The sequence below is a fragment of the Mastigoproctus giganteus genome, chromosome 3 (genome assembly GCF_048544385.1).
Source record: "Mastigoproctus giganteus isolate SK-2022 chromosome 3, ASM4854438v1, whole genome shotgun sequence".
In the NCBI taxonomy this organism is placed as follows: Eukaryota; Metazoa; Arthropoda; class Arachnida; order Uropygi; family Thelyphonidae; genus Mastigoproctus; species Mastigoproctus giganteus.
The window spans coordinates 139,109,367-139,134,014 of record NC_143577.1 but is presented as its reverse complement, the minus strand read 5'-3'; the positions used below and the strand labels follow the sequence as shown (position 1 = coordinate 139,134,014).

Genomic DNA, 24,648 nt, shown 5'->3' with positions numbered 1-24,648 from the left:
TTATCCGTGCTGGAAAAATTCCTGTATATCATTGACAATACTCCATGAGCTACTCTTGCAGCCCATCTGCACTGCTCAGAGAACTTCATATCTGCCTGCACAACCACCCCCAAGTCCCTTTCATTCTCTACCACTGTCAGTGTTGTACCATAGAGTTGATACGTTGCTCTGGGGTTGCTGTTTCCCATGTGTAGTACTTTACATTTGTCAATGTTAAACTTCATTTGCCACCTCTCAGCCCATCTGCTCAACCTTTCCAGATCCTGTTGCAGAAGCATAGTGTCAGTAGTGTCCTTGACAACCCTGCCAACCTTTGTATCGTCTGCAAACTTGGACATTAATCCCGATATACCATCATCAATATCATTTATAAATACAGAAAACAATAATGGACCCAACACTGAGCCCTGAGGGACTCCACTAATAACATCAGTCCACGATGAGCAGTGTCCATTGATTACCACTCTCTGTCTTCTCCCCCTCAACCACCCCTTTATCCATAGCAGCAATTTGCCTCCAATGTCATACTGCTCCAATTTGTGTAGCAGTCTTCCATGTGCAACAGTATCAAAAGCCTTTCTAAGATCCAAGTATATAATATCAAAGTTATTCCCTGCATCCAGTTCTTTTGTGACTGCATCATAGTATCCAATCAAGTTGGTCAGGCAAGACTTCCCCTTAACAAAACCATGCTGTGTCTGAGCTATAACTGAAGTCTTGTCTAAATGATCCTGCAGTGCGTCTTTAACCAGTGCCTCCATTAATTTTCCTGGAACAGAAGTCAAGCTCACAGGTCTATAATTACTTGTGTCAGCCTTTGATCCTCCTTTGTGAATTGGGGTCACATTTGCACATTTCCAGTCTATGGGTACCTCCCCTGAGTCCAAGGAAGCTCTCATAATTATGGCTAAGGGTTTGCTTACTTCCTTTGCTGCCTCCTTTAATATAACTGGATAGATCCCATCCACCCCGGGTGCCTTTCTTGTGTTTATCTTCAACAGTTTCTCCTCCACTTTACTCCCAGTTATTTCAAGATTCTGTAACTTACTGGTAGAGTTGAATACACCTCTGGCATTCCCCTCGCTGAATAACTCCTCATGTGTGAATGTCGATGCAAAATATTCATTTAGTTTGTTAGCCACCTGAGCAGGATCATCAACACTTGACCCATCAATATCAAGTGGACCAATCTGATTCATCCCTTTCCTTCTAGAGTTTACATAAGTAAAGAACTCTTTGCTGTTTTTCTTTGCATCCCTTGCCAAGGATTTCTCGTAATCTGCCTTTGCCTGCCTAACCTCCTTTGCAACTTGGTTGCATATCAACTTGTATCTATCATAGGCTTCTGTGTCATGTGTTAATTTGTAAGTATCCCATGCATTTTTCTTCTCTGCCATATGCCTCATTAGTTCATCTGACATCCATTTTGGCCTAAACCTTGAACAATATTTCTTAGTTGGTATGTAAAGCCTAGTAGCTTCCAAGATAAGTTCTTTGAATGCTTCCCATTTTGAATTTGCTGTTGGTAACATCATCAGTTGGTCCCACTGTAGAGAATTTAAATACTGTCTCAGTCCATCGTAGTCGCCTTTACGGAAGCAATAACCCTTCCCTTTACCCCTAATGGTAGTTACCTCTTTGAGTAAATCCCACTTCAGCACACTGTGATCACTGCCACCTAGTGGTTCATTTATCTGCAGATTCTTAATGCATGAAGAATCACTGCTGATAATCAAATCAAGAGTATTACTCCCTCTAGTTGCCTCCCGAACATGCTGATGTAGAAAACAATCATCCAATAAATCCACAAAAGCCCTGCTAGTGTGTGAGTATCCAGCCCCCAAATTCCAGTCAATATCTGGGAAATTAAAATCTCCCATTATAAGACACTCTGATTTACTGGCCCACTCTATTTCCCTGTACAGTTCCTTATTATACTCATCAGAGTCATTAGGCCTATAGCACACTCCTACTCTCAATTTTGATCTCCCAATGCTTATGTCACACCAAACTGACTCCACACTGCACTGTCCAGCGATGTCGACTGGCTTCACTTCCTCATTATCAAACTAGAGTCGGACAATACCCTACCGTACATGGACACCCTGGTCTGACATGAGGGCATGCGCTTGAGAACCACAGTCTATAATTCACTCATAAGGAATTCAACTATTGGCGCTTGCATGCGCATACACACACAACTGTACAACTACTCATAGGCAATTTAAGTTATCATTAGTTTTATAAAATCTGACTTAACAAGCTATATTAAAATACTCTTCTACAATTACAAAAATAGCTTTATTCTAGGAAAAAAAAAAAAAAAAAAAGAAAACAGTTAGAAACAATTAATATTAGAATATGAAACAAACAATGGAATGTATTAACTGTAACTTCAATATTACAATCTTATGTACAAGTCTGTACCTGAAAATGTTTCAAAATGTTTCAATGTGTGCAGGCCAATTTACCAACTACCGGTCAGCACACATGCGTAGCCATCCTTTCAGCCTTGCAGGGGCCTTGTTAACTTGCACCTGGACCCACTCTAGTTCTGTGGATGAGAGGTGCACCAAGATTGCTAGGGTCAAGACAGATTTTTTCGAGATGTGGTTATCCCATCAGTATCACAGACAAGTGCGACCTGCAGGTCCATGACCACGTAGCGACCAACAGGACCGTTCAAGGTAATGACTCTACTGCGAGCACCTTTATCCCATACTACACAAACCTTTCACAGCAGGTTTCTAGGGTTCTAAAATCTCATGGGATAAGGTGCATACAACTCCCAGGCAGGAAGTTGTGATCCCTCATCTCCAAAGTGAAAACACCCATTCCCACCTTACTACAGAGTGGGCTAATCTACCGCATTCCGTGACTGCACTAGCTGCTATGTCGGGGAAACTAGTAGAAGACTCAGCAAACGTATTTTAGAACATGAAAGAGCCATTTGCTTTGCAGACATAGAACACTCAGCCATTGCTGAGCACTTCTGCTCATTCGATCATGACATTAAAACACGTCACGGTATCGTGGTTGTTGATCGGTCCCACCATTACCGACGCTGTGCCTCGTTGGAATCACTGCACATCATGTGCTCTAATACTTCTGTCAACAGAAACAGAAGATGTTGTGTTCATTCTCATGACTGACAAACGACGGAAACGTTCCCATACATCACAACCACAGGCTTTAACTTCCAATGATTAGTTGCTGCATCACTCAGTTCACTGTGCATGACTGCCATTACACACTCTTAAGTTCTACTTTCCTAAAACTTTCAGTTCAACGGTTAACTGGTGAAGTGCTACATAAAGCCCAAAAGCTTTTTGTATTACTAGTCACTGTATGTATTTACACATATTGTTTTATTATTTATTGTATGTATTTAGCATTAAACGAACTTTAACTACAACCCGTCATTTTATTTTACTTTTTGTTCTGCTCTGTGCTGCAAAACAGTTAATATAGATCTGATAAGTTAAAATCCCCCATTATAAGACATTCTGATTTACTGGCCTACTCTATTTCTCTGCACATCAGATTCATTAGGCCTATAACACACACACACACACACACACACACACACACACACACACACACACACACACACACACACACACACACACACACACACACACACACACACACACACACACACACACACCTACTTTCATTTTTCCCTTCCCAGTGCTTATATCACACCAAAAATCTCAACATTGCATTGTCCACCAACATCAATTGGATGCACTTACTTAGATTTTATGTGTTTCTTAACTAACAGCATAACCCCCTCCTTCCTTCCTGTCCTGTCTTGTCTATCCTTTCTGTACACATTGTACTCCCCAAATTCCAATTCTTCACTGCTTATATCTGTGCTATACTACATCTCTGATATCCCAACAGTATATGCCTTTGATGTCTTGACTAGCACTTCAAGCTCATCAAATTTATTAACTACATTTCTAGCATTGATGTACATGCAAGTATACATGCACCTGTTTCTATTCTTAGTTAACCTAACACAGCCCATGTATTTATTTGTTCCACTATGACTCCCAACAGTCTGGAAATCTCAATTGCCTTGCTTTCCATGCTGCTGCTCATTCCAATAGAAGCAGTGCAAGAATCACTTTTGGCTCTGCATGCGGCCACTGTTAATCTTTTAGTCTGTGTATCCCCTCAAGCTAGCAGTTTTCTGACCTACCTAACACTTCCTCAAAAGCATCGGCAAATATTATTGTACCTTTTCTATTTAAGCGTATCCCATCCCTGTAGAAGCAGTCTCTCCTGTCAACAAGAACAGACCAGACTGAAAAAAATTTTATCCTTTGAGCTTTGCACAATCTCTCCAGGGGTGAATTGATCGACAAGGCTGTCATCATATACTCCCTCCTATCATGCCTGGACAAAATTGCAAACAATTTCACATTCATCCCTAACTCGCAACTTTTTTTCAACATTCACCTGTACTCATTGAGTAAATCTGCTGATCTCTTACTCTTAATGTCATTAGTTCCAATGGGTACAACAATATCACCTTTCGTGCCCTTAAAAGACGGTATCTGCTCTACAACATCATCAACTTTTGCCTCTGGCAGATATACTCTGGTCCTGTTCCACATATCCTTCTTGCGTAGTATCCAAGTATATGATATCAAAATTATTTTCTGCATCCAGTTCCTTTGTGACCACATCATAGTATCCAATCAATCAAATTTGTCAGACAAGACTGCTCCTTAACAAACCCATGCTGTTAAATACGTTTCCTCTTCCATGAAATCTTTAATCATATAAAAAAACAAATAAATTTTCAGAATCTTCTCTTCATTCCTATTTTTTAAGCTTCATAAATTTGCCTCAGTTGTGTAATTTGTGTGTCCTGTGTTCGTCATTATTGATTGTTTATCTTTTTTACTGTTTTAATTTTTTCAATCCAGACATCATCAAAGTTTTGATTAAGTCTGCAGCAATTCCAGTGAAAAAACTTTGCCATTATTTAAGTTCGGCAGATCGGTTAAACAAATTTCTCTGCCTTGGGGAAGTATGGAAGTATTCCTTGTGGAATTATGAATCAACCTCAAATTTTTAACAAAACTGAAGAAAAAACCAACCAAATATAATGTTACACTGAGTTTACAAGGAAGATAATATGTTAAAAGCTAGTGTGTTTGAATGTAACAAATTTTTAGAAGGAAGAGAGAATATGTAAGTTGATGAATGACCAGGATGTCCAGTATTCATGAAAATTGATGAAAATGTGGACCAGATAAGGATATTGATTAGAAGTGAATTGATTAAATTTAACTGAAACTTCAAGTGTGAGAAAAGTGTGTGCCAAGATGATGATGCCAAAAATATTAAATGAAGATCAAAGAATGAGAAGATTCTAAGTTTGTGAAAATTCTTTGGAAAAAATCGAAGAAGATCCAGGCTTTCTGAGTACCGCAATTACTTGCAATGAAAGTTCCTTGCTCCAGTATGAACCAGAAATTAAAAGTCAGTCAATGCAACAGAATACAAAATAATCCCCAAACCAAAAAACCAAGGATGTCAATATTAAAAATGAAAAACATGCTTCTTGTTTTCTTCGATATTAAAGGAATAATTGTATCTGAATTCGTCCACCAAATCAGACTATCAGTCGAACATACTGCACTGAAGTTCTGATAAGGGTGTGTGATAAAATTTGAAATAAGAGACCTGAATTAGCTGGATGTTCCATCAAGTCAATGCTCTAGCACACACATGTTGTCTGTTTGCTAGTTTCTGTCCAAAATATTCCTGTGTTTGTACATGCATCCTACTTGCCAGACCAGCCCCGTGTGAATTTTTTTTCTTCCCTCCAAGGGGCTCACATCTAGTGAGTATGGGCTTGGCACACCTAGGGTTCTGAGCTGGATATCATCATTCTTCTCTTTTTTGGTGATTCCCTTCTACTTCTGATTCTTATTTTCTTTCTCTCTCTCTCTCTCTCTCTCTCTCTCTCTCTCTCTCTCTCTCAGGGTAATTCAGAATTTTTTTTTTTTTTGGCTGGTGCAGCATAAGCTCAGGCTTCCTTTCACCATATGCTGCTAATAATAATAATAATAATAATAATAATAATAATAATAATAATAACTGAAACGTTCACTTATAAGGTAACCCATTTTCAGTCCATTGAAGACAATCAGATAGCAAAAAACAGAAGTGTTAATAGGGCTTACAGAAAATGATTTCTAGAAATGTTTCTGTGCTTGGAAGAAATGCATGGAACAGTGTGTATGTACAAGCCCAAGACAATTATTTTGAAGGGGATTAACTTGTAAGGTTAGAAATAATTCATTATATTTATTTTATTGCAACAGTCTCATTTAATAGCTATATATATATAAGAGATATTTATTTTTATTTTAAACTATGAAACTTAAAAAAAAGGTACAACCATAACCTACAAAGGGCCCTAACCATTTCAATATTCTTGTATTTTCGCAGGCTCAAGTAATGTTCAATCATTTCTGATGGCATTAATTTGTAGTGTCCTCAATATATCAGTTGTTGAAACGATCTAAAATTATCTAAATTATTTGGATATTAGTGTTAATTCTGCTTTTAAATAAATATATATATATTTATATTTATTTATTTATTAATTGGCAAAATTTCAAAATATATGTGAAACAATAAAAAGAACTCTGGCTAAGAAACAAGGAAAGAAACACAATTGAAATTTTACAAATTTCAATTGTAATTTCATAAAAAACACTTTTCATAACAATTTCATAAAAAACACTTTTCACAAAAATTTCATAAAAAAACACTTTTCATAAAAATTTCATAAAAAACACTTATTTATGGTTCTGAAACATGGATACTAAAACAAAGAGACATTAATAGAATACAAGTGCAGAAATGACATTCTTAAGATAGTAGTAGTAGTAGTGGCATGTGATGCAAGAAAGCAAGTGTATAAGCTTATGCAGCATCAGCCAAAAAAAAATAAAATTACACACCATTTCCTCTAAATGCCTATCCAGTTCCTCTTTAAATTTATTTAACCTATCAACTTCCACAACAACAGATGGAAGTTTGTACCAGCAATTAACCACCTGCTGGCTAAAGGCAAATTTCCGCAGATCTATTCTACATCTGTCTTTCCTTAATTTGAATTTATGCCCCCTTAGGTTCGTACTCTGAACAAGTGGAAGGATCAATTTAGAATTCAGCGTGCTCAACCCATTCAACTGAAACACCTCAGCCTAGTCTCCCGCCACTGCAATTTGCAGAACTTCAGCCTCTCTTGGTAAGAGGAACCCTTCATTCCGCTCACCAATCTTGTTGCCCTTCTCTGTACACGCTCAAGCAAATCTACATCCTTCTAAAATGACGCCTCTAGTACGCAGTACTCAAGACGTGGCCTGACCATTGCCTTATACAGTGGGATAATCACCTCCTTTTCCCTGCTAGAAAAATTCCTATATGTCATTGACAAAACCACATGACCTGTCCTGGCAGCCTGTCTGTATTGCTCGGAAAACTTCATATCTGACTGCACAATTACTCCCAGGTTTTTTCATTTTGTACCACCTTAAGTGTAGTACCACACAGTTGGTACGTTTCTCTGGGGTTACTTCTACCCATAGGCAGTACTTTGCTTTTGTCAAGGTTGCCACTTCTTAGCCCATCTGCCCAAATTATCTAGATCCTGTTGCAGTAGCACACTTCCATTACTGTCATTAACAACACTGCCAACCTTTGTATCATCTGGAAACTTTGACACTAAACCTAATATACCTTCATCAATATTATCAATAAATAAATATAACAACAGAGGACCCAACACCGAACTCTGTGGGACTTCAATAATAACATTAGTCCACGAAGAGCAGCACCCATTAATTACCACCCTCTGTCTTCTCCCACTCAACCATCCTTTTATCCATTGCAGCAACTTACCCTTAATACCATTCTGCTCCAATTTGTACAATAGCCTTCCATGTGCAACAGTGTCAAAAGCTTTCCTGAAATCCAAATATATGATATCAAAATTATTTTTTGCATCCAGTTCCTTTGTAACTACATCATAATATCCTATCAAATTTGTCAGACAAGACTTTCCCTTAACAAACCTATGCTGTGTCAGAATTACTGTTGCAGTCTTGTCTAGATGATCCTGCAATGCATCTTTAACCAGTGACTCCATTATTTTACCCGGAATAGAAGTTAAACTAACTGGTCTGTAATTACTCGTGTCACCTTTCGATCCCCCTTTGTGAATTGGGGATACATTTGCACATCTCCAGTCTGTGGGGACCTCCCCTGAGTCCAAGGATGCTCTCATAATTATGGCTAAGGGTTTGCTTAGTTGCTTTGCTACCTCCTTTAATATAACTGGATAGATCCCATCCACCCCACGTGCCTTTCTTATGTTTAACTTCAACAATTTCTCCTACACTTTGCTCTCGGTTATTACAAAATCATTAAGCACCCTGCTACAATTTGATAACCTTTTGCCATTTTCAAACCTTAATAACTCCTCATGTGTGAATGTACATGCAAAATACTCATTCATTTTGTTCGCTATCTGAGCAGGATCATCAACAGTCGAACCATTTATATCAAGTGGACCAATCAGATTCATCTCCTTCCTTTTAGAGTTTATATAAGTAAAGAAATCCTTGCTGTTTTTCTTAGCATCTTTTGCCAAAGATTTCTCGTAATCTGCCTAACCTCCTTTGTGACCTGATTACGGACTAGCTTATATCTGACATAGGCTTCTGAGTCGCTTGATAATTTATATGCATCCCATGCATTTTTCTTCTCTGTCACGAGTCTCATTAGTTCATTTGATAACCATTTAGGACTAAACCTTGAACAATATTTCTTAATAGGTATGAAACTTTTAGTAGCATCCATGATTAATTGCTTGAATGCTTTCCACTTAGAATTTACTGTTGGTAACATCGTCAGTTGATCCCACTGTACAGAATTGAAAAACTGTCTGAGACCACTGTACTCACCTTTACGGAAGCATAAACCTTTTCCTTTACCCCTGATGGTAATTATATCTTTAAGTAAATCCCACATCAGTACACTGTGATCACGGCCACCTAGTGGCTCCTTTATCTGCAAATTCCTAATACATGAATGATCACTGTTGATAACCAGATAAAGAGTGTTACCCCCTCTGGTTGCCTCTCGAACATGGTGCTGCAAAAAACAATCATCCAATAAATCTCCAAAAGTCTTACTAGTGTGTGAGTGACCAACCCACAAGTTCCAGTCAATATCTGGGAAGTTAAAATCCCCCATTATAAGACATTCTGATTTACTAGCCCACTCTATTTCTCTGTACAATTGTTCATTGTACTCATTCGAGTCAATAGGCCTATAACACACTCCTACTCTTAATTTTGCTTTTGCAGTGCTTATGTCACATCAAACTGACTTAACAGTGCACTGTTCATCTATATCAACTTGATGCACTTCTTTTGATTTTATGTTTTTCTTAAAAATGAATAGCAAATGCTTAAAAAACGGTACTCACCTAGTATAAATTTGCAATAAATTTATTGGTAGATGGTGGCTAAATTTAGGTTGGGAGAAGCATTAAAAAGAACTAAGGCAGAGAATGGGGTGAAAATATTTTAAACAGATTTTAAAATGAGCACAAGGAAGTAGAAGTGCAGATCTCCAATCCTTGGTTGTCATAAAGAGGTTAAAGGACACAAATGTAAAAATGAAAAAAAGAAGACCGGTGATGCCAGTAGTTGTTACGAGGGACTTTCGTTGAATAAACCGTCATCAGTTGTCAAATGGGACAGAAGTGAGCTCGTGTTGTATTTAAAGTTTATCTATACTCTCGTGATGCTCTTTTTGACATGTGGGAACTTTAGTCGCGAGAGATTCCAAGCCACTGAGAGGTTGAAGGGAAGTTTAGCGTTAATAATTTTGAGATCGGAATGGTGTTGGTACCATTCGATGGTGAGGGGCTTCATATTGAAGAATTCTGTAGCTCGATCTAAGTTTAATAATCAGAGTCAATAAGGGGGGTGCGGTTGTGGGTTTGAGCTTGGGTTGTTAACTCAGTGCAGGATTGACTTGTCCTGAAACTGTTGAAGTGGTAGTATGCGTGGGTATTGGAAGTTATGGAGGAACCGAATTTGGTGGTGGTGCTGCCGATGTAACAGGTGTCGCAGTTTGGTTGGAATTTTTTGAGATATATTATATTATTGAGATTATTGATGGGATATTTGTGTGTATCTCCATAAGAATTAAATAGGGAACCTAGTTTATTGTATGTAGAGAAGGTGAGGGAGATGGCGGTATCTTTGAATATACGCTGGAATTGTGCTGCGAGTTCACTATGGTAAGTGAGAACTATGCGAGTATTTATCTTGTTACTGTGTCTGGTGGGGTTATTAATACTGTTTTTAACGGTGGATATTGTATGTTGGATGAGTTGAGGGGGGCAGCTCCTGGCTATGAATTTATCAGTAAGGTATTGAAATTCATTGTTTAGATCATTTTGTGAAGAGCTGAATTTGATAGCGTTGTAGATTTGGTTGTGTAGGACAGCTTTTTTGGTACTAAGGGGATGATGCGAAGTGAAATGTAGATATTTACCGGTATACGTGTTTTTTCTGAAAATCTTTGTATTTAAATTTTAAAAAGGGATTGTCTATAGTTGTTCTTGCCTATTATTAGGATATCATCGGCGTAGCATTGAATTTTTTTTAAATTCAATACAATACATGACAGGCTAAACCTTATCCTCGAAATCGCAACGGACAACCAGATTAATTTTCTTAATCTCACTATTTATACAACAGACACAAATTTAAATACAAAGATTTTCAGAAAAAACAAAGATACCAACATCTCCCTCACCTTCTCTACTTACAATAAACTAGGTTCCCTATTTAATTCTTATAAAGATACACACAAATATCCCATCAATAATCTCAATAATATAATATATCTCAAAAAATGCCAACCAAACTGCGACACCTGTTACTTCGGCAGCACTACCACCAAATTCGGTTCCTCCACAACTTCCAATACTCGCGCATACTACCACTTCAACAGTTTCAGGACAAGTCAATCCTGCACTGAGTTAACAACCCATGCTCAAACCCACAACCACACTCCCCTTATTGACTCTGGTTATTAAACTTAGATCGAGCTACAGAATTCTTCAATATGAAGCCCTCACCATCAAATGGTACCAACACCATTCCGATCTCAATATTATTAATGCTAAACTTCCCTTCAACCTCTCACTGGCCTGGAACCTCTCGTGACTAAAGTTCCCACGTGTCAAAAAGAGCATCATGAGAGTATAGATAAACTTTAAATACAACACGCGTTCACTTCTCTCCCATTCGCCAACGGTTTATTCAACGAAAGTCCCTCGTAACGACTATTGGCATCACCGGTCTTCTTTTTTTCATTTTTTCATTTGCGTCCTTTAACCTGTTTATGACAACCAAGGATTGGAGATCTGCACTTCTACTTCCTTGCGCTCATTTTAAAATCTGCCTTAGTTCTTTTTAATGCTTCTCCCAACCTAAATTTAGCCACCATCTACCAATAAATTTATTGCAGATGAGTACAAGGTGAGTACCGTTTTTTAAGCATTTGCTATTCATTTTTTAGTCAGATTTATCATGGTATTATAAGATTACTATAATTTCGCTATTGTTTTTCTTAATTAACAGCATAACATCTCCTCCCTTCCTATCCTGTCTATCCTTTCTGTACACATTGTACTCCCCAAATTCCAGTTCTGCATTCCTTATATCTGTGTGACACCACGTCTCTGCTATCCCAACAATATCCGCCTTTGATGTCTTGACCAACACTTCAAATTCATCAAATTTATTTACTATACTTCTAGCATTGGTATACACGCAAGTATACATGTACCTATCCTTATTATTAGTTACCCTAACACACTGCATATACCCACCTGTTTTACGATAACTGCCATCAGTCCCTGAAACCCCCAGCACCCCTCACTCCAGGTCACTACTTATTCTAATAAAAGTTGTGCAAGAATCATCTTCACCTCTGCCTGTGGCTACTTTTAACCTTTTAGTCTGTGAATTCCCCCAAGCTTGCAGTTTTCCGACCCACCTAACACTGCCTCGATAGCATCAGCAAATATTCTTGCACCCTTTCTATTTAAGTGTATCCCATCCCTGTAGAAGCAGTCTCTCCTGTTAACAAGCACAGACCACGCTGAAAAAAATTCTACTCCTTGAGCCTTGCACATTCCCTCCACAGCCGAATTGATTGACAAGGCTCTCATCATGTATTCCCTCCTATTCTGTCTGGGCAGAATTGTAGACACTTTCAATTTTAACCCTAACTTGCGACATTTTTGCAACATTGACCTGTACTTTTTAAGTAAATCTCCAGATCTGATACTCTTAATGTCATTGGTGCCAACATGTACAACAATATCACCCTTTGTGGCCTTAAAAGATGATATATGCTTTACAGCATTATCAACTTTTGCCCCTGCAGACATACCCTGGTCCTGTTCCATCTATCCTTTTTACCCAATATATTCCCCGTCTCCCTAACAATAGAATCACCAACAATAACTAGTTCCTTTGGGACCAGCGCATTCTGCCTTGGAGATTGCCGCTGTGTTGCCTGATGCCCAGGAGTGAGCTCTGACATCGAGTTGGGCAGCTGAGAGCTTGACGGGCCCCTCATATTAATTTTTTCGAGGGCATCTACCCTACACATCAAGCTCTCATAGATGCCCAGTAGAACACTGAGTTGATATCTAATTTCTAGACACTCTTTCTGCACAAAGACATCCTCCATGGCTAGATCATGGTCTGTTCAAGAGAGTTCAGCAAACATTTCACAAGTTGCACAGTTTTTTAGGCTGTGATGCGTTGGAGAATTTCCCCCCTCAGTTCTCCCCCAAGTCACAGCGCTCCTGCCACTTTGTGCCTGTTGCTTTGCTGCTCTAGTCTGGGGCATGATATTTTAAATTAATAAGATCAATAAATTTAATTAATTAATTGTCAATACTATGCTATCTAATAGAATCCTAAATGCAGTGATGCGTATTATGCTATATAGTTATACGTTAGAGCTGCCTACTTACCACAGTTAAAAATTTGAATTCCCTACTACTCTATACAAAAACAATTGCTACAAGATTCGAACGAAATAACGGTTTTACGTATATTAAGTAGTAATCTACAAAAACTTTTTATCTAAATTAAAAATAAAAATAACCAGTGTAACAATAACTATAAGACTACATATAAAGTACAATATAAAATAACAATTAGGTAAATAAAAAGGCAAACACATCGCTTTTTCAGAGCCTGTAATTCACAGCTGTAATTTTTAAAGAGTCAGTGCCCTCTCTCTTTAAAAGATATGTTAAAGGAAGATGTACAAATTTAGATAAAATACCAAATGTAAATATTAGAAAGGAATTAAAGAATTACTCAATTAATGGCAAAATTATAGAATATAGACAAAGATGGAAAGAACATGTAGAAAGAATGGAAGATAATAGATTCCCTAAATTAGCTTATACATATAGAGCAAAAGGAAAAAGAGATAGAGGAAGACCAAAGAAAAGATGGGTAGACCTCTTCGAGATCAGAACAGGCAGGTCGCCTAATCCATGAAGGAAGATAAGATAAGATTTATTTATTTATTTTATTTATTTATTTTTTTTGTGCTTGTGGGGTGGGAAATAAAGTGAATGATTTCAGATGATTTCAGAACTAATGATTTCAGAACTAATGGTCATATATATAAGTTATGGTGGAAGATGTATTGTACACTTGATTACAGAAATTTTATTTTAGCCAGCTAGCTGTTATTACTTTAATAATAAGTTGGCTCAACATTTTGGGGAAATTCAAAAGTCAGCTAGATAACCATTTGATTACCTCTTCACGAGAAGAGAGTTAAATAGATATTTTTATCTTATATTATTATTTTTTAATTAATCAGTTTTATTATTTTTTGGTTGGTGCAATGAAAGCCTTGGACTTCCTTTCACCATATGGCTAATAATACTAATATTAAATCCCGGTCATAATTTCTGGCAATAAAAGTTGAATTTAAAATTCTGTGCATTTAGATTAGCTTAAGTTAGGTGTGTGTTGAACACCAAAGCAACTAAAGCTATAAGGCATCAGAATATTTTGTCTGCAATGTGAGTATTTTTTGCTGGACAAAAAAAAAAAAAAAAAAAAAAATAATGGAGAAAAAAAGTCATGCAACCCTTGCTTGATCAGTTTTGGCAAAAGTAAAGTGATTTTTTGCTAGTTAGTCACAGTAACTCAGCCATGTTGTGACAAAAGCCAATAAAAATTCTTCTAATATTATTGGCATGATTTGAGTTCAGGCCTGCACTTTCTGTATTAATATCATTAACAAATATTAAAAACAATATGGGCCCAATGCTGAGATAGTTCACACAATATTAGTCCATGGGAGGCAGTAGTCATTAATAAATTTATGGTTGAGTGGCAGTAGCCATCTCTGTCTACTGCCATTCAACCATCACTTTAAAATAGCAAGTAACTAGCCCCCAATGCCACATTGCTCCACTTGTTCATATGGATTAGTGAAATTTAAATATATTAAGTCAAAATCACTTTTTTGCATCCCACCCCTTTGTGGCTACCTAGAAGCTAATCAAACTGATAAGACAAGATTTGTCCTTAACAAATCCAAACTCAATTGCTGTTTTAATTTCTTCCTGTCAAAAAGATCCAGCATTACTTCTTTAACCATTAACTCAATTACTTTCCCTGGCAAATTACAAGGTGTAATTACTCACTTTGCCCTTTAATTCACTTTGTGTATAGGAAAGACATTTGTAGATTTCCAGTCTGTAGAGATATCCCTAAATTTAAAGCTGCTCTCATAATTATATCTAATGGTTTGCTAATCTCTTTTATGCTTCTTTTAATATAATTCAATAAATTTCATCAGCCCCAGGTGCCTTAATTTCTTTTATCTTCAACAATTTCTCTTATACCTTTCTTTCAGTAATCTAAAATTATTAAGTAATGAAATTTCAGCAAAGAAGTTTTTGGTGAACGTAATACCAGAAGTTAGGTATTTCTGGTATCACTTCACCCAAAACTTCTTTGCATGGTAGATAATACTACTATATTATCTACTCTGTGAAGAAGATAGCATGAATTAGTATTATCTATTGTAAACATAGGCAATACTGACATTAAAGAAAAGATCTGAAACTCTCTCAGGATATGAAAGCTGCCAGACCTATTTAAATAAGTCACACCAGAAAGACATTCAAGCCAACCAAACATGTAAGAGGCATGCTAGACAAGCATATATATAGCATATATCATTTTTAAAAAAAAGCATAAACATATAATTAACAATAAAGGGATATATGTATATAAAAGTACAATTAATAATAATACAGAGAAGAAAAAATGTCAAATTCAGAATAAAACAGACAGTTTTTAATCCTTACCACCAATTAATACTAAGCCCCCATCTCGACAATGTTGATTTGGATTGCCAATAATAGTATAGGAAAATTCCAACACTGTTGTGTGATTATATGGAAGTGAGTCAATTGATGAAATATGCCACACACATTCCACATGGGAGGAAGTATGATTATCTGAGGTTAATATCTCAGGAGACATTAACTGACCTGATGGAGAAGGGAGGTTTCCTCCACATACTGTTAAGAAAAAATAGTGATAACATGATATATTACATACAAATAAAAATAAATTCATAGAATAATCATGGTTTCAAGGATAAAATTTTTTAATTAGTTGATGAACATCACATATATACTAAATTAGAAATAATATTTTTATTATAATAACATTTTCAAAGATGTTTATACATTTTCTTGAGAATAGCTAAGTAATATACTGCAAAAATAGGAAAACAGTAAAATCAGGTACAGGCAAAAATGATGTAAGGAAGAAAGAACTTTTACAAGGGTGAAAAAAAAAAATTGGGTTTTAATGGTGCATCAGTAACTAGTCCTATAATGCGCCAAAACCACATCCCATACAAATCAACAGTAAAAATTGCAGTGCCGTAATAACTTAGCTAGTCACTATGCCAATATGTATAGAAATATATATATGGTCAAGGTAAACTAACATAAAAATATATTTAAATACAAGAGAAAAAGGTTTATTAATTTTAAAAACCTAAAAAAACTGACAAATTGTCGCTGTCAGATGAAATCTGACTGAGTGTATAAGGCTCAGTCAAGATGTGTAAAAACATTAAAATACATAAAACATTGCTGTCTATATCATGGATATTCGATTAAAATATGATAAATGGTTAAAAGGGTGTCACAATCCTTGCACAAAGGAAAGTCATCTGCCCTCAACAAGAATGCATGCGTAAGATGACTATGTCCTATGCAGACAACTTCCTCTCTATGGTTCCTGTGCAGGCTCAACTGCCAATGTTGGATAACAGGTTTTATCTGATATAGCTTGTTGGTGAGCTGCTCATGCCAAGATTGTTGCCATTGGGAGAGTAATGTAGAGTGTATTAGCTGCATGTAGTCTGTATAAGGGACTAACAGGCTGCCATTGTTGTGGAGCTGCAGTGATCTGGCAGTGGTGTCAACCAATCCATTACCCTTGATTCCAATGTGGCTTGGGATCCAGCAGAAATGGATGTCAAAGGAATGCTCAAAAAGAGAATGTAACATCTCGGGATCCAGGTCAGGAATGGGTGAGGATTGTACACAATCCCCGATAATACCAGTAGTATACTTAATGAGTCAGTATTTACCATGCACCTTTGGTAGTTGTGAGTTTCAATACGATCCAAGGCTAACTCTATAGCATACATCTCAGCTGTACATATGCTGCATTTCTGAGGAATCTTCCCAGATATGATTTCTGTCAGATCTGCTGCTGTCTTTTCAGATACTATCCGAAAAGACAGCAGCAGATCTGACAGAAAACTCTGACTTTGAGCCATCAGTGAAGACAGGCAAAAAATCAGAGTATTTGACTTGGTGAGCAGTACAGAGTTGTTGGTAGACAGAAGATGGCATGATGGCCTTACTCCAATTTTTAATGGAGAAATTGCATGATGGAAGCTGAGCATGCCAGGGTGGAAGTCATTGCCTTGGTGACTCAACAACATTGTCTACCATGATGCTAAGCTTTCTGAGCATAACTTGGACCCAGATACCAAAGGGACGATTGGCAGTGTGACGGGTGTTGTAGAGAGTTTCCCATAGTGGCTCAAAAGTGCATGTCCAAGTAAGGTTGTCTGACAGTCATTCCAGTTTAAAAGTATATTTTAGAGACAATTGCCTTCGTTGCATGGTCAGTGGTGGTTCACCTGCTTTGACGTATAAATTCTGGACTGGAAATGTTCTAAAAGCTCCAGTAGCAACGCAGATGGCTTGATGATGAACTAGATCAATGGACACTGCTCATCGTGGACTAATGTTATTAGTGGAATCCCTCAGGGCTCAGTGTTGGGTCCATTATTGTTTTCTGTATTTATAAATGATATTGATGATGGTATATCAAGCTTAATGTCCAAGTTTGCAGACGATACAAAGGTTGGCAGGGTTGTCAAGGACACTACTGACACTATGCTGCTGCAACAGGATCTGGAAAGGTTGAGCAGATGGGCTGAGAGGTGGCAAATGAAGTTTAACATTGACAAATGTAAAGTACTACACATGGGAAACAGCAACCCCAGAGCAACGTATCAACTCTGTGGTACTACACTGACAGTGGTAGAGAATGAAAGGGACTTTGGGGTGGTTGTGCAGGCAGATATGAAGTTCTCTGAGCAGTGCAGACGGGCTGCAAGAGTAGCTCATTGAGTATTGTCAATGATATACAGGAATTTTTCCAGCAGGGATAAGGAGGTGATTATTCCCTTGTATAAGGCAATGGTCAGGCCACACCTAGAGTACTGTATACAGGTCTGGAGGCCTCATTTCAAGAAGGATGTAGAGCTGCTGGAACGAGTACAGAGAAGGGCAACAAGATTAGTGAATGGAACAAAGGGGTGCTCTTACGAAGAAAGGCTTAAGTTTTGCAAATTACAGTGTCTGGAGACTAGGCACCAGCGAGGTGATCTGATAGAGGTGTATAAAGCCTTGAATGGTTTGAGCATGCTCAATGCTGATGGGATTCTTCCTCTAGCTCAGAATAATCACCTGAGAGGGCATAAATTCAAATTGAGGAAGGACAGATGTAGGATAGACGTGCGGAAATTTGCCTTTAGCCAGCGGGTGGTTGATTGGTGGAACAGACTTCCATCCCTTGTGGTGGAGGTTGATAGCCTAAATAAGTTTAAGGCTCAGCTGGACAGGTATTTTGAACGAACAGAGGGGTGAAGTGGAAGTGGGTTTTTTTTTTTTTTTTTTTTTTGGCTGATGCTGCATAAGCTTGCTTTCTTGCATCAAATGCCTCTACTAATGCTAATGCTAATGCTAGATCTAGCCATTGTAGTACGTTGTTTCTTGCTGATGCATACATTTGGGACCCATAATCTAATTTAGAATGGACAAGTGCATGATATAGGAAGAGTAAGGTGCAGCGGTCTGCCATTTATTGGAGGAGATCATGCATAGGAGGTTCAGTCCCCTTGTGCACTTTGTCGTAGTTGATGGATATGTGGTAGAAATGTCAACTTCTTATCAAATATGAGCCCCAAGAATTTTGTGTCGGGTGCTACTGGAATGATATTTTGTCCAAGCTTGAGTTCTGGTTCAATGTGAAGATTTCGTTTACGACAAAAGTGTACACAGACAGTCTTCTGTGGCGAGAACCTGAAACAATTAGCCATTGCCCAAGAGTTTAAATGGTTAATGGCATGCTGCAATTGTCTTTTGATGACCCTCACATTGCACGACTATGAAAAGATGCTAAAGTCATATACAAAGAGGACACGGTTTATGGTTGGAGAAAGTTGTTCAGTAATAGAGTTTACTTTGATGGCAAAAAGGTAACACTTAGAAATGATCCTTGTGGAACTCCCTGTTCTTGGCAAGGCGCCTCCGTAGCCAGGTGGGCAGTGGGCAGGAGTGGCAGTGCGTAGCACATGCTTCTTGATAAGACAGGGGTTCGAGCCCATGACCACCAAATACGGAGGATGTGGAAAGGTCAGGGAATGACCACCGCATATCCCCGGAGCAATATGGCCTTAGTTGCTAATGCTCCTAAAAACCAAATAACATACAAACAAATCTTCTTGGCAAAATGGCCAAGAGACAGTGGATCCTACACGAACTTGGAAAGACCAGTTAGAGAGGAAGTTTTTAATAAAGATGACAATGTGTCCCTTAAGACCAAAGTTATATATGTCTTTTGAGATTCCATATCTCCAAGCCATGTCATACGCTTTTTCCATGTCAAAGAAAACGGACACCTAGTGCTCACATTTCAGGAAAGATCAGAAATTCCAGTTACATTAAATGGTCGAGTGTTGACCTATTCCTTCAGTGGAAAGACCAGTTAGAGAGGAAGTTTTTAATAAAGATGACAATGTGTCCCTTAAGACCAAAGTTATATATGTCTTTTGAGATTCCATATCTCCAAGCCATGTCATACGCTTTTTCCATGTCAAAGAAAACGGACACCTAGTGCTCACATTTCAGGAAAGATGGACACCTAGTGCTCACATTTCAGGAAAGATCAGAAATTCCAGTTACATTAAATGGTCGAGTGTTGACCTGTTCCTTCAGAAGCCACACTGTCTCCTGGAAAGGAGGTCATTAGCATCTAAATACCACATAAGGTGAATGTTGATCATTCTTTCCAGGATCTTGCACAGGCAGCTGTTCAGAGCAATAGAACAGAAATTGTGGTATTTTTGGATCCTTTCCCAGTTTCGGAAAGGCAATGACAGTTCCCGTATGCCATGAGTCTGGAAAGTGCTCTTCAGCATAGATTCTATTATAGAGACAGAGCAATAGACCCATGGATTCTGATGAAAGATGTTTAATCATCTTATAATGCACATTATCTGGCCTAACTACATTTGCCTTGGATAAGGAGAGTGCCGCTTTCAGCTCCCATTGTGCAAAAGGCTGATTGTATTCCTCACTGCTGTTTGAAAACAGCTTTAGTTGCTGTTTTTCTTTGAGGGCCAGGAACTCTGGGGGGTATGATGTTCCTGAAGACACGTTAGCAAATGTCTCCCCAAGAGTGTTTGTGATTGCAGTTAGGCCTGCAATTGTACATCCATTATATTCAAGGATCGATGAAGGGTGTGACATGTATTTGCCCTTCATTTTCCGAACTTTTTCCCAGGTGGCTTTGGGATTGGCAGCCCATGTAAGGGAAGATGCATATCGGATCCAAGATTCCTTTTGGCTCTGACGTCTGATGAAACTTGCTTTGGCAGGGCACATTTGAAGGCTATTGAGTTATCTCTGGTGGGGTATCGATGAAATATTCACCGTGCTTTGTTTTGAGCCTTCCGAGCTACCGTTGCATTCTTCATTTCACCATGGTTTTTGAAAACGTCAAAATCGGGTCAATGTCCTTGGGATTGCAACTGCCGCTGCTTGGACGATACTTTCTGTGATGTATTTTACTGCCCCACTGATTGGTTCCTGTCTGACTGTGGTGGTATTAAATGTGGCCAAATGTCTAAAGACGTCCCAGTCTGCGTGATCGATCTTCCACTGTCGCATCCTGGCCTGGTGGACTGTCTCTGATTGAAAATGGTGGATAGCACGGAAGAGTGATTACTGTCATAAAGATTTCCTTCAACCTCCCATGGCAGGAGGGAAACTAAGCAGATGGAAAGATCAATGGCATTAAATGTATGGGTAGCCATGTAGAAAAAGGTATTAGATCCCACATTTAGAAGGGCCAGATCATTATTTTCAAGCAATTGCTTGATAATCTGACCCCCTCTATTACTGGCAGGACTACCCCATAGAGTATTATGGCCAGTGAAATCCCTAATAATAGAAAAGGGGATGGAACAAACTGTTAAGAGGAACCCTACTGTAAGATGAACTTACCAGTCTTACCTACTGTAAGATTGATAAGTGGCATAGCTTGAAAGGAGGTGTTGTTACCCACAAGGATGGCGACTCCTCCGTGAGCAGGTCCAACCCCATCTCTGTCTTTGCTAATAACTGAAAAATTAGGCAAGAAAGGATCCTCATTTGCTTAAAATACTTCTTCTGTAAGCAAAACCAAGTTGGCTCATGCTTACTCAGGAGAACCTTGATGTCATCACTATTTTTACAGAATCCACAGAAAATCCATTGTAGAAATTTATATGTACCCATTATTTAGATTTATTGGGTCTGTCTGGTGGCTTCCAAAGGTTTGAGGGCTTTGTTTTCTCAGTCCTGGATTTCTCTTTATTTGGAAAGACTGGGCGTGGGCCGGTATCCATTTCTTCTTCTTCTTCAAAGAGTTTGAGGACTGATTCATTCTGTACCTCTTATCTTCCACATCCACTGTTTCTTGGATTATAGGTGGCTGTTCCAATTTCTTTGGAATTTCTTTAGTACTGTGTTTTGGAAGTGGAGGAACATTAGGAGGTATGGATATAGGAGTGGCAGCTGACTGTGATTTTTAGGTGGGCATTTGGAAACTTAATAAATAGAGAGCAATGGGAATAAATGATTCCCTTGGTGGAATTGTCATATCAGTGTGGGTCCCAATGGTACTTTTCCCAGAAGCTATTTGGGTGTGAGAAGGCTAGGCTCTATTTATTAGTTGGATGCATTTTCTGGCCTCCTGATATAAACTGTTAAGAGGATATGTTCAGCTTTGTTTTTATTTAGCATTAGCATTAGTAGAGGCATTTGATGCAAGAAAGCAAGCTTATGCAGCATCAGCCAAAAAAAAAAAAAAAAAAGTAAAATAAATAAATAAAAAATAACCACTTCCACTTCACCCCTAGGTTCGTTCGAAATACCTGTCCAGCTGAGCCTTAAACTTATTTCGGCTATCAACTTCCACGACAAGGGATGAAAGTCTGTTCCACCTACCAACCACCCGCTGGCTAAAGGCAAATTTTCGCACATATATCCTAAATCTGTCTTTCCTCAATTTGAATTTATGCCCTCTCAGGTGATTATTCTGAGCTAGAGGTAGAATCCCATCAGCATTGAGCATACTCAAACCATTCAAGGCTTTGTACACCTCTATCAGATCACCTCGCTGGTGCCTAGTCTCCAGACACTGTAATTCGCAAAACTTAAGCCTTTCTTCGTAAGAGCACCCTTTTTTTCCATTCACTAATCTTGTTGCCCCCTTCTCTGTACTCGTTCCAGCAGCTCTACATCCTTCTTGAAATGAGGCCTCCAGGCCTGTATACAGTACTCTAGGTGTGGCCTGACCATTGCCTTATACAAGGGAATAATCACCTCCTTATCCCTGCTAGAAAAATTCCTATATATCATTGACAATACACCATGAGCTACTCTTGCAGCCCATCTGCACTGCTCAGAGAACTTCATATCTGCCTGCACAACCACCCCCAGGTCCCTTTCATTCTCAACCACTGTCAGTGTAGTACCACAGAGTTGATACGTTGCTCTGGGGTTGCTGTTTCCCATATGTAGTACTTTACATTTGTCAATGTTAAACTTCATTTGCCACCTCTCAGCACATCTGCTCAACCTTTCCAGATCCTGTTGCAGCAGAATAGTGTCAGTAGTGTCCTTGACAACCCTGCCAACCTTTGTATCGTCTGCAAACTTGGACATTAAGCTTGATATACCATCATCAATATCATTTATAAATACAGAAAACAATAAAGGACCCAATACTGAACCCTGAGGGATTCCACTAATAACATTAGTCCACGATGAGCAGTGTCCATTGATTACCACTCTGTCTTCTCCCCCTCAACCACCCCTTTATCCATAGCAGCAATTTGCCTCCAATGCCACACTGCTCCAATTTGTGCAGCAGTCTTCCATGTGCAACAGTATCAAAAGCATTTCTAAGATCCAAGTATATAATATCAAAGTTATTCCCTGCATCCGGTTCTTTTGTGACTGCATCATAGTATCCAATCAAATTGGTCAGGCAAGACTTCCCCTTAACAAAACCATGCTGTGTCTCAGCTATAACTGAAGTCTTGTCTAGATGATCCTGCAGTGCTTCTTTAACCAGTGCCTCCATTAATTTTCCGGGAACTAAAGTTAAACTCACAGGTCTATAATTACTTGTGTCAGCCTTTGATCCTCCTTTGTGAATTGGGGTCACATTTGCACATCTCCAGTCCATGGGTACCTCGCCTGAGTCCAAGGAAGCTCTCATAATTATGGCTAAGAGTTTGCTTACTTCCTTTGCTGCCTCCTTTAATATAACTGGATAGATCCCATCCACCCCAGGTGCCTTTCTTGTGTTTATCTTCAACAATTTCTCCTCCACTTTACTCTCAGTTATTACAAGATTCTCTAGCTTACTTCCAGAGTTGAATGCACCTCTGGAATTCCCCTCGCTGAATAACTCCTCATGTGTAAATGTCGATGCAAAATATTCATTTAGTTTGTTAGCTACCTGAGCAGGATCATCAACAGTTGACCCATCGGTATCGTATCATTGTGATACGATAGTTGTATGCCGTACTAGATAGCGTTAGTTGAACTTCGTTAGCAGTTAAATTGTACGTTTAAATAAATACATATAACGACTTAGATTACAAACGTAATATAATTAATTATATTTAACATAATTAATAACATAACATAATTAATTATAATTAATTAATAAATTAATAGAATCATGACTCAAACCAGAGCAGCAAAGCAAAAGGCTCAAGCTAATGGAAGCGCTGTGGCTCAGAGCAGAACTGAGGGGGGCAGTTGTCCTCTGACTCACAGCCTTATAAAATGCACTGTTTGCTTGATGTTTGCAGAGCAATCGGGTACGGGACATGATACTGCCAAGGGGGATGTCTTTGTGTGTGCGCGATGCAAAGAGTATATCGATATCAGGCAACAACTCAGCGTTCTTGTGGGCCTATATGAGAGCTTGAAGGACAGGGTGGATGCCCTCGAAGAAACTAAATTGAGGGGCCCATCAAGCTCTCAGCTGCCCACATCAACGCCAGAGCTTGCACTTGGGCATCGCGTGACACAGAGGCAACCCCCAAGGCAGAATGCGCTGGTCCCGAAGGAACTAGTAGTTGTTGGTGACTCTATTGTCAGGGAAACGGGGAACATGCTTTGTAAAAAAGATAGGTGGAACAGGACCAGGGTATGTCTGCCAGGGGCAAAGGTTGATGACGTTGTAGAGCGAATATCATCTTTTAAGGGCACAAAAGGTGATATAGTTGTACACGTTGGCACTAATAATATTAAGAGTAGGAGACCGGCAGAATTACTTAACAAGTACAGGTCACTGTTGAACAAAAGCCGAGAATTAGGGTTGACTTTGAAAGTGTCTGCAATTCTGCCCAGACACGATAGGAGGGAGTATATGATGAGAGCCTTGTCGATCAATTCGGCCCTGGAAAGATTGTGCAAGGCTCAAGGGGTAGAATTTTTTTCAGCCTGGACTGTACTTGTTAACAGGAGAGATTGCTTCTACAGGGATGGGATACACTTAAATAGAAAGGGTGCAAGAATATTTGCTGATGCTATCGAGGCAGTGTTAGGTGGGTCGGAAAACTGCTAGCTTGGGGGGAGACAAAGACCAA

At 38.7% G+C, this 24,648-nt stretch overlaps 1 protein-coding gene across 1 annotated transcript in view; it reads right to left on the bottom strand.

Moving 5' to 3' along the window:
* LOC150088287 (cubilin-like) overlaps positions 1–24,648 on the bottom strand; it is a 1,623,406-nt gene that overhangs the window by 583,702 nt on the left and 1,015,056 nt on the right. Inside the window, exon 30 of the mRNA XM_090370104.1 lies at positions 15,482–15,697. Coding sequence (XP_090226230.1) covers positions 15,482–15,697 — 216 coding nt within the window. The remainder of the gene's footprint in view (positions 1–15,481; positions 15,698–24,648) is intronic.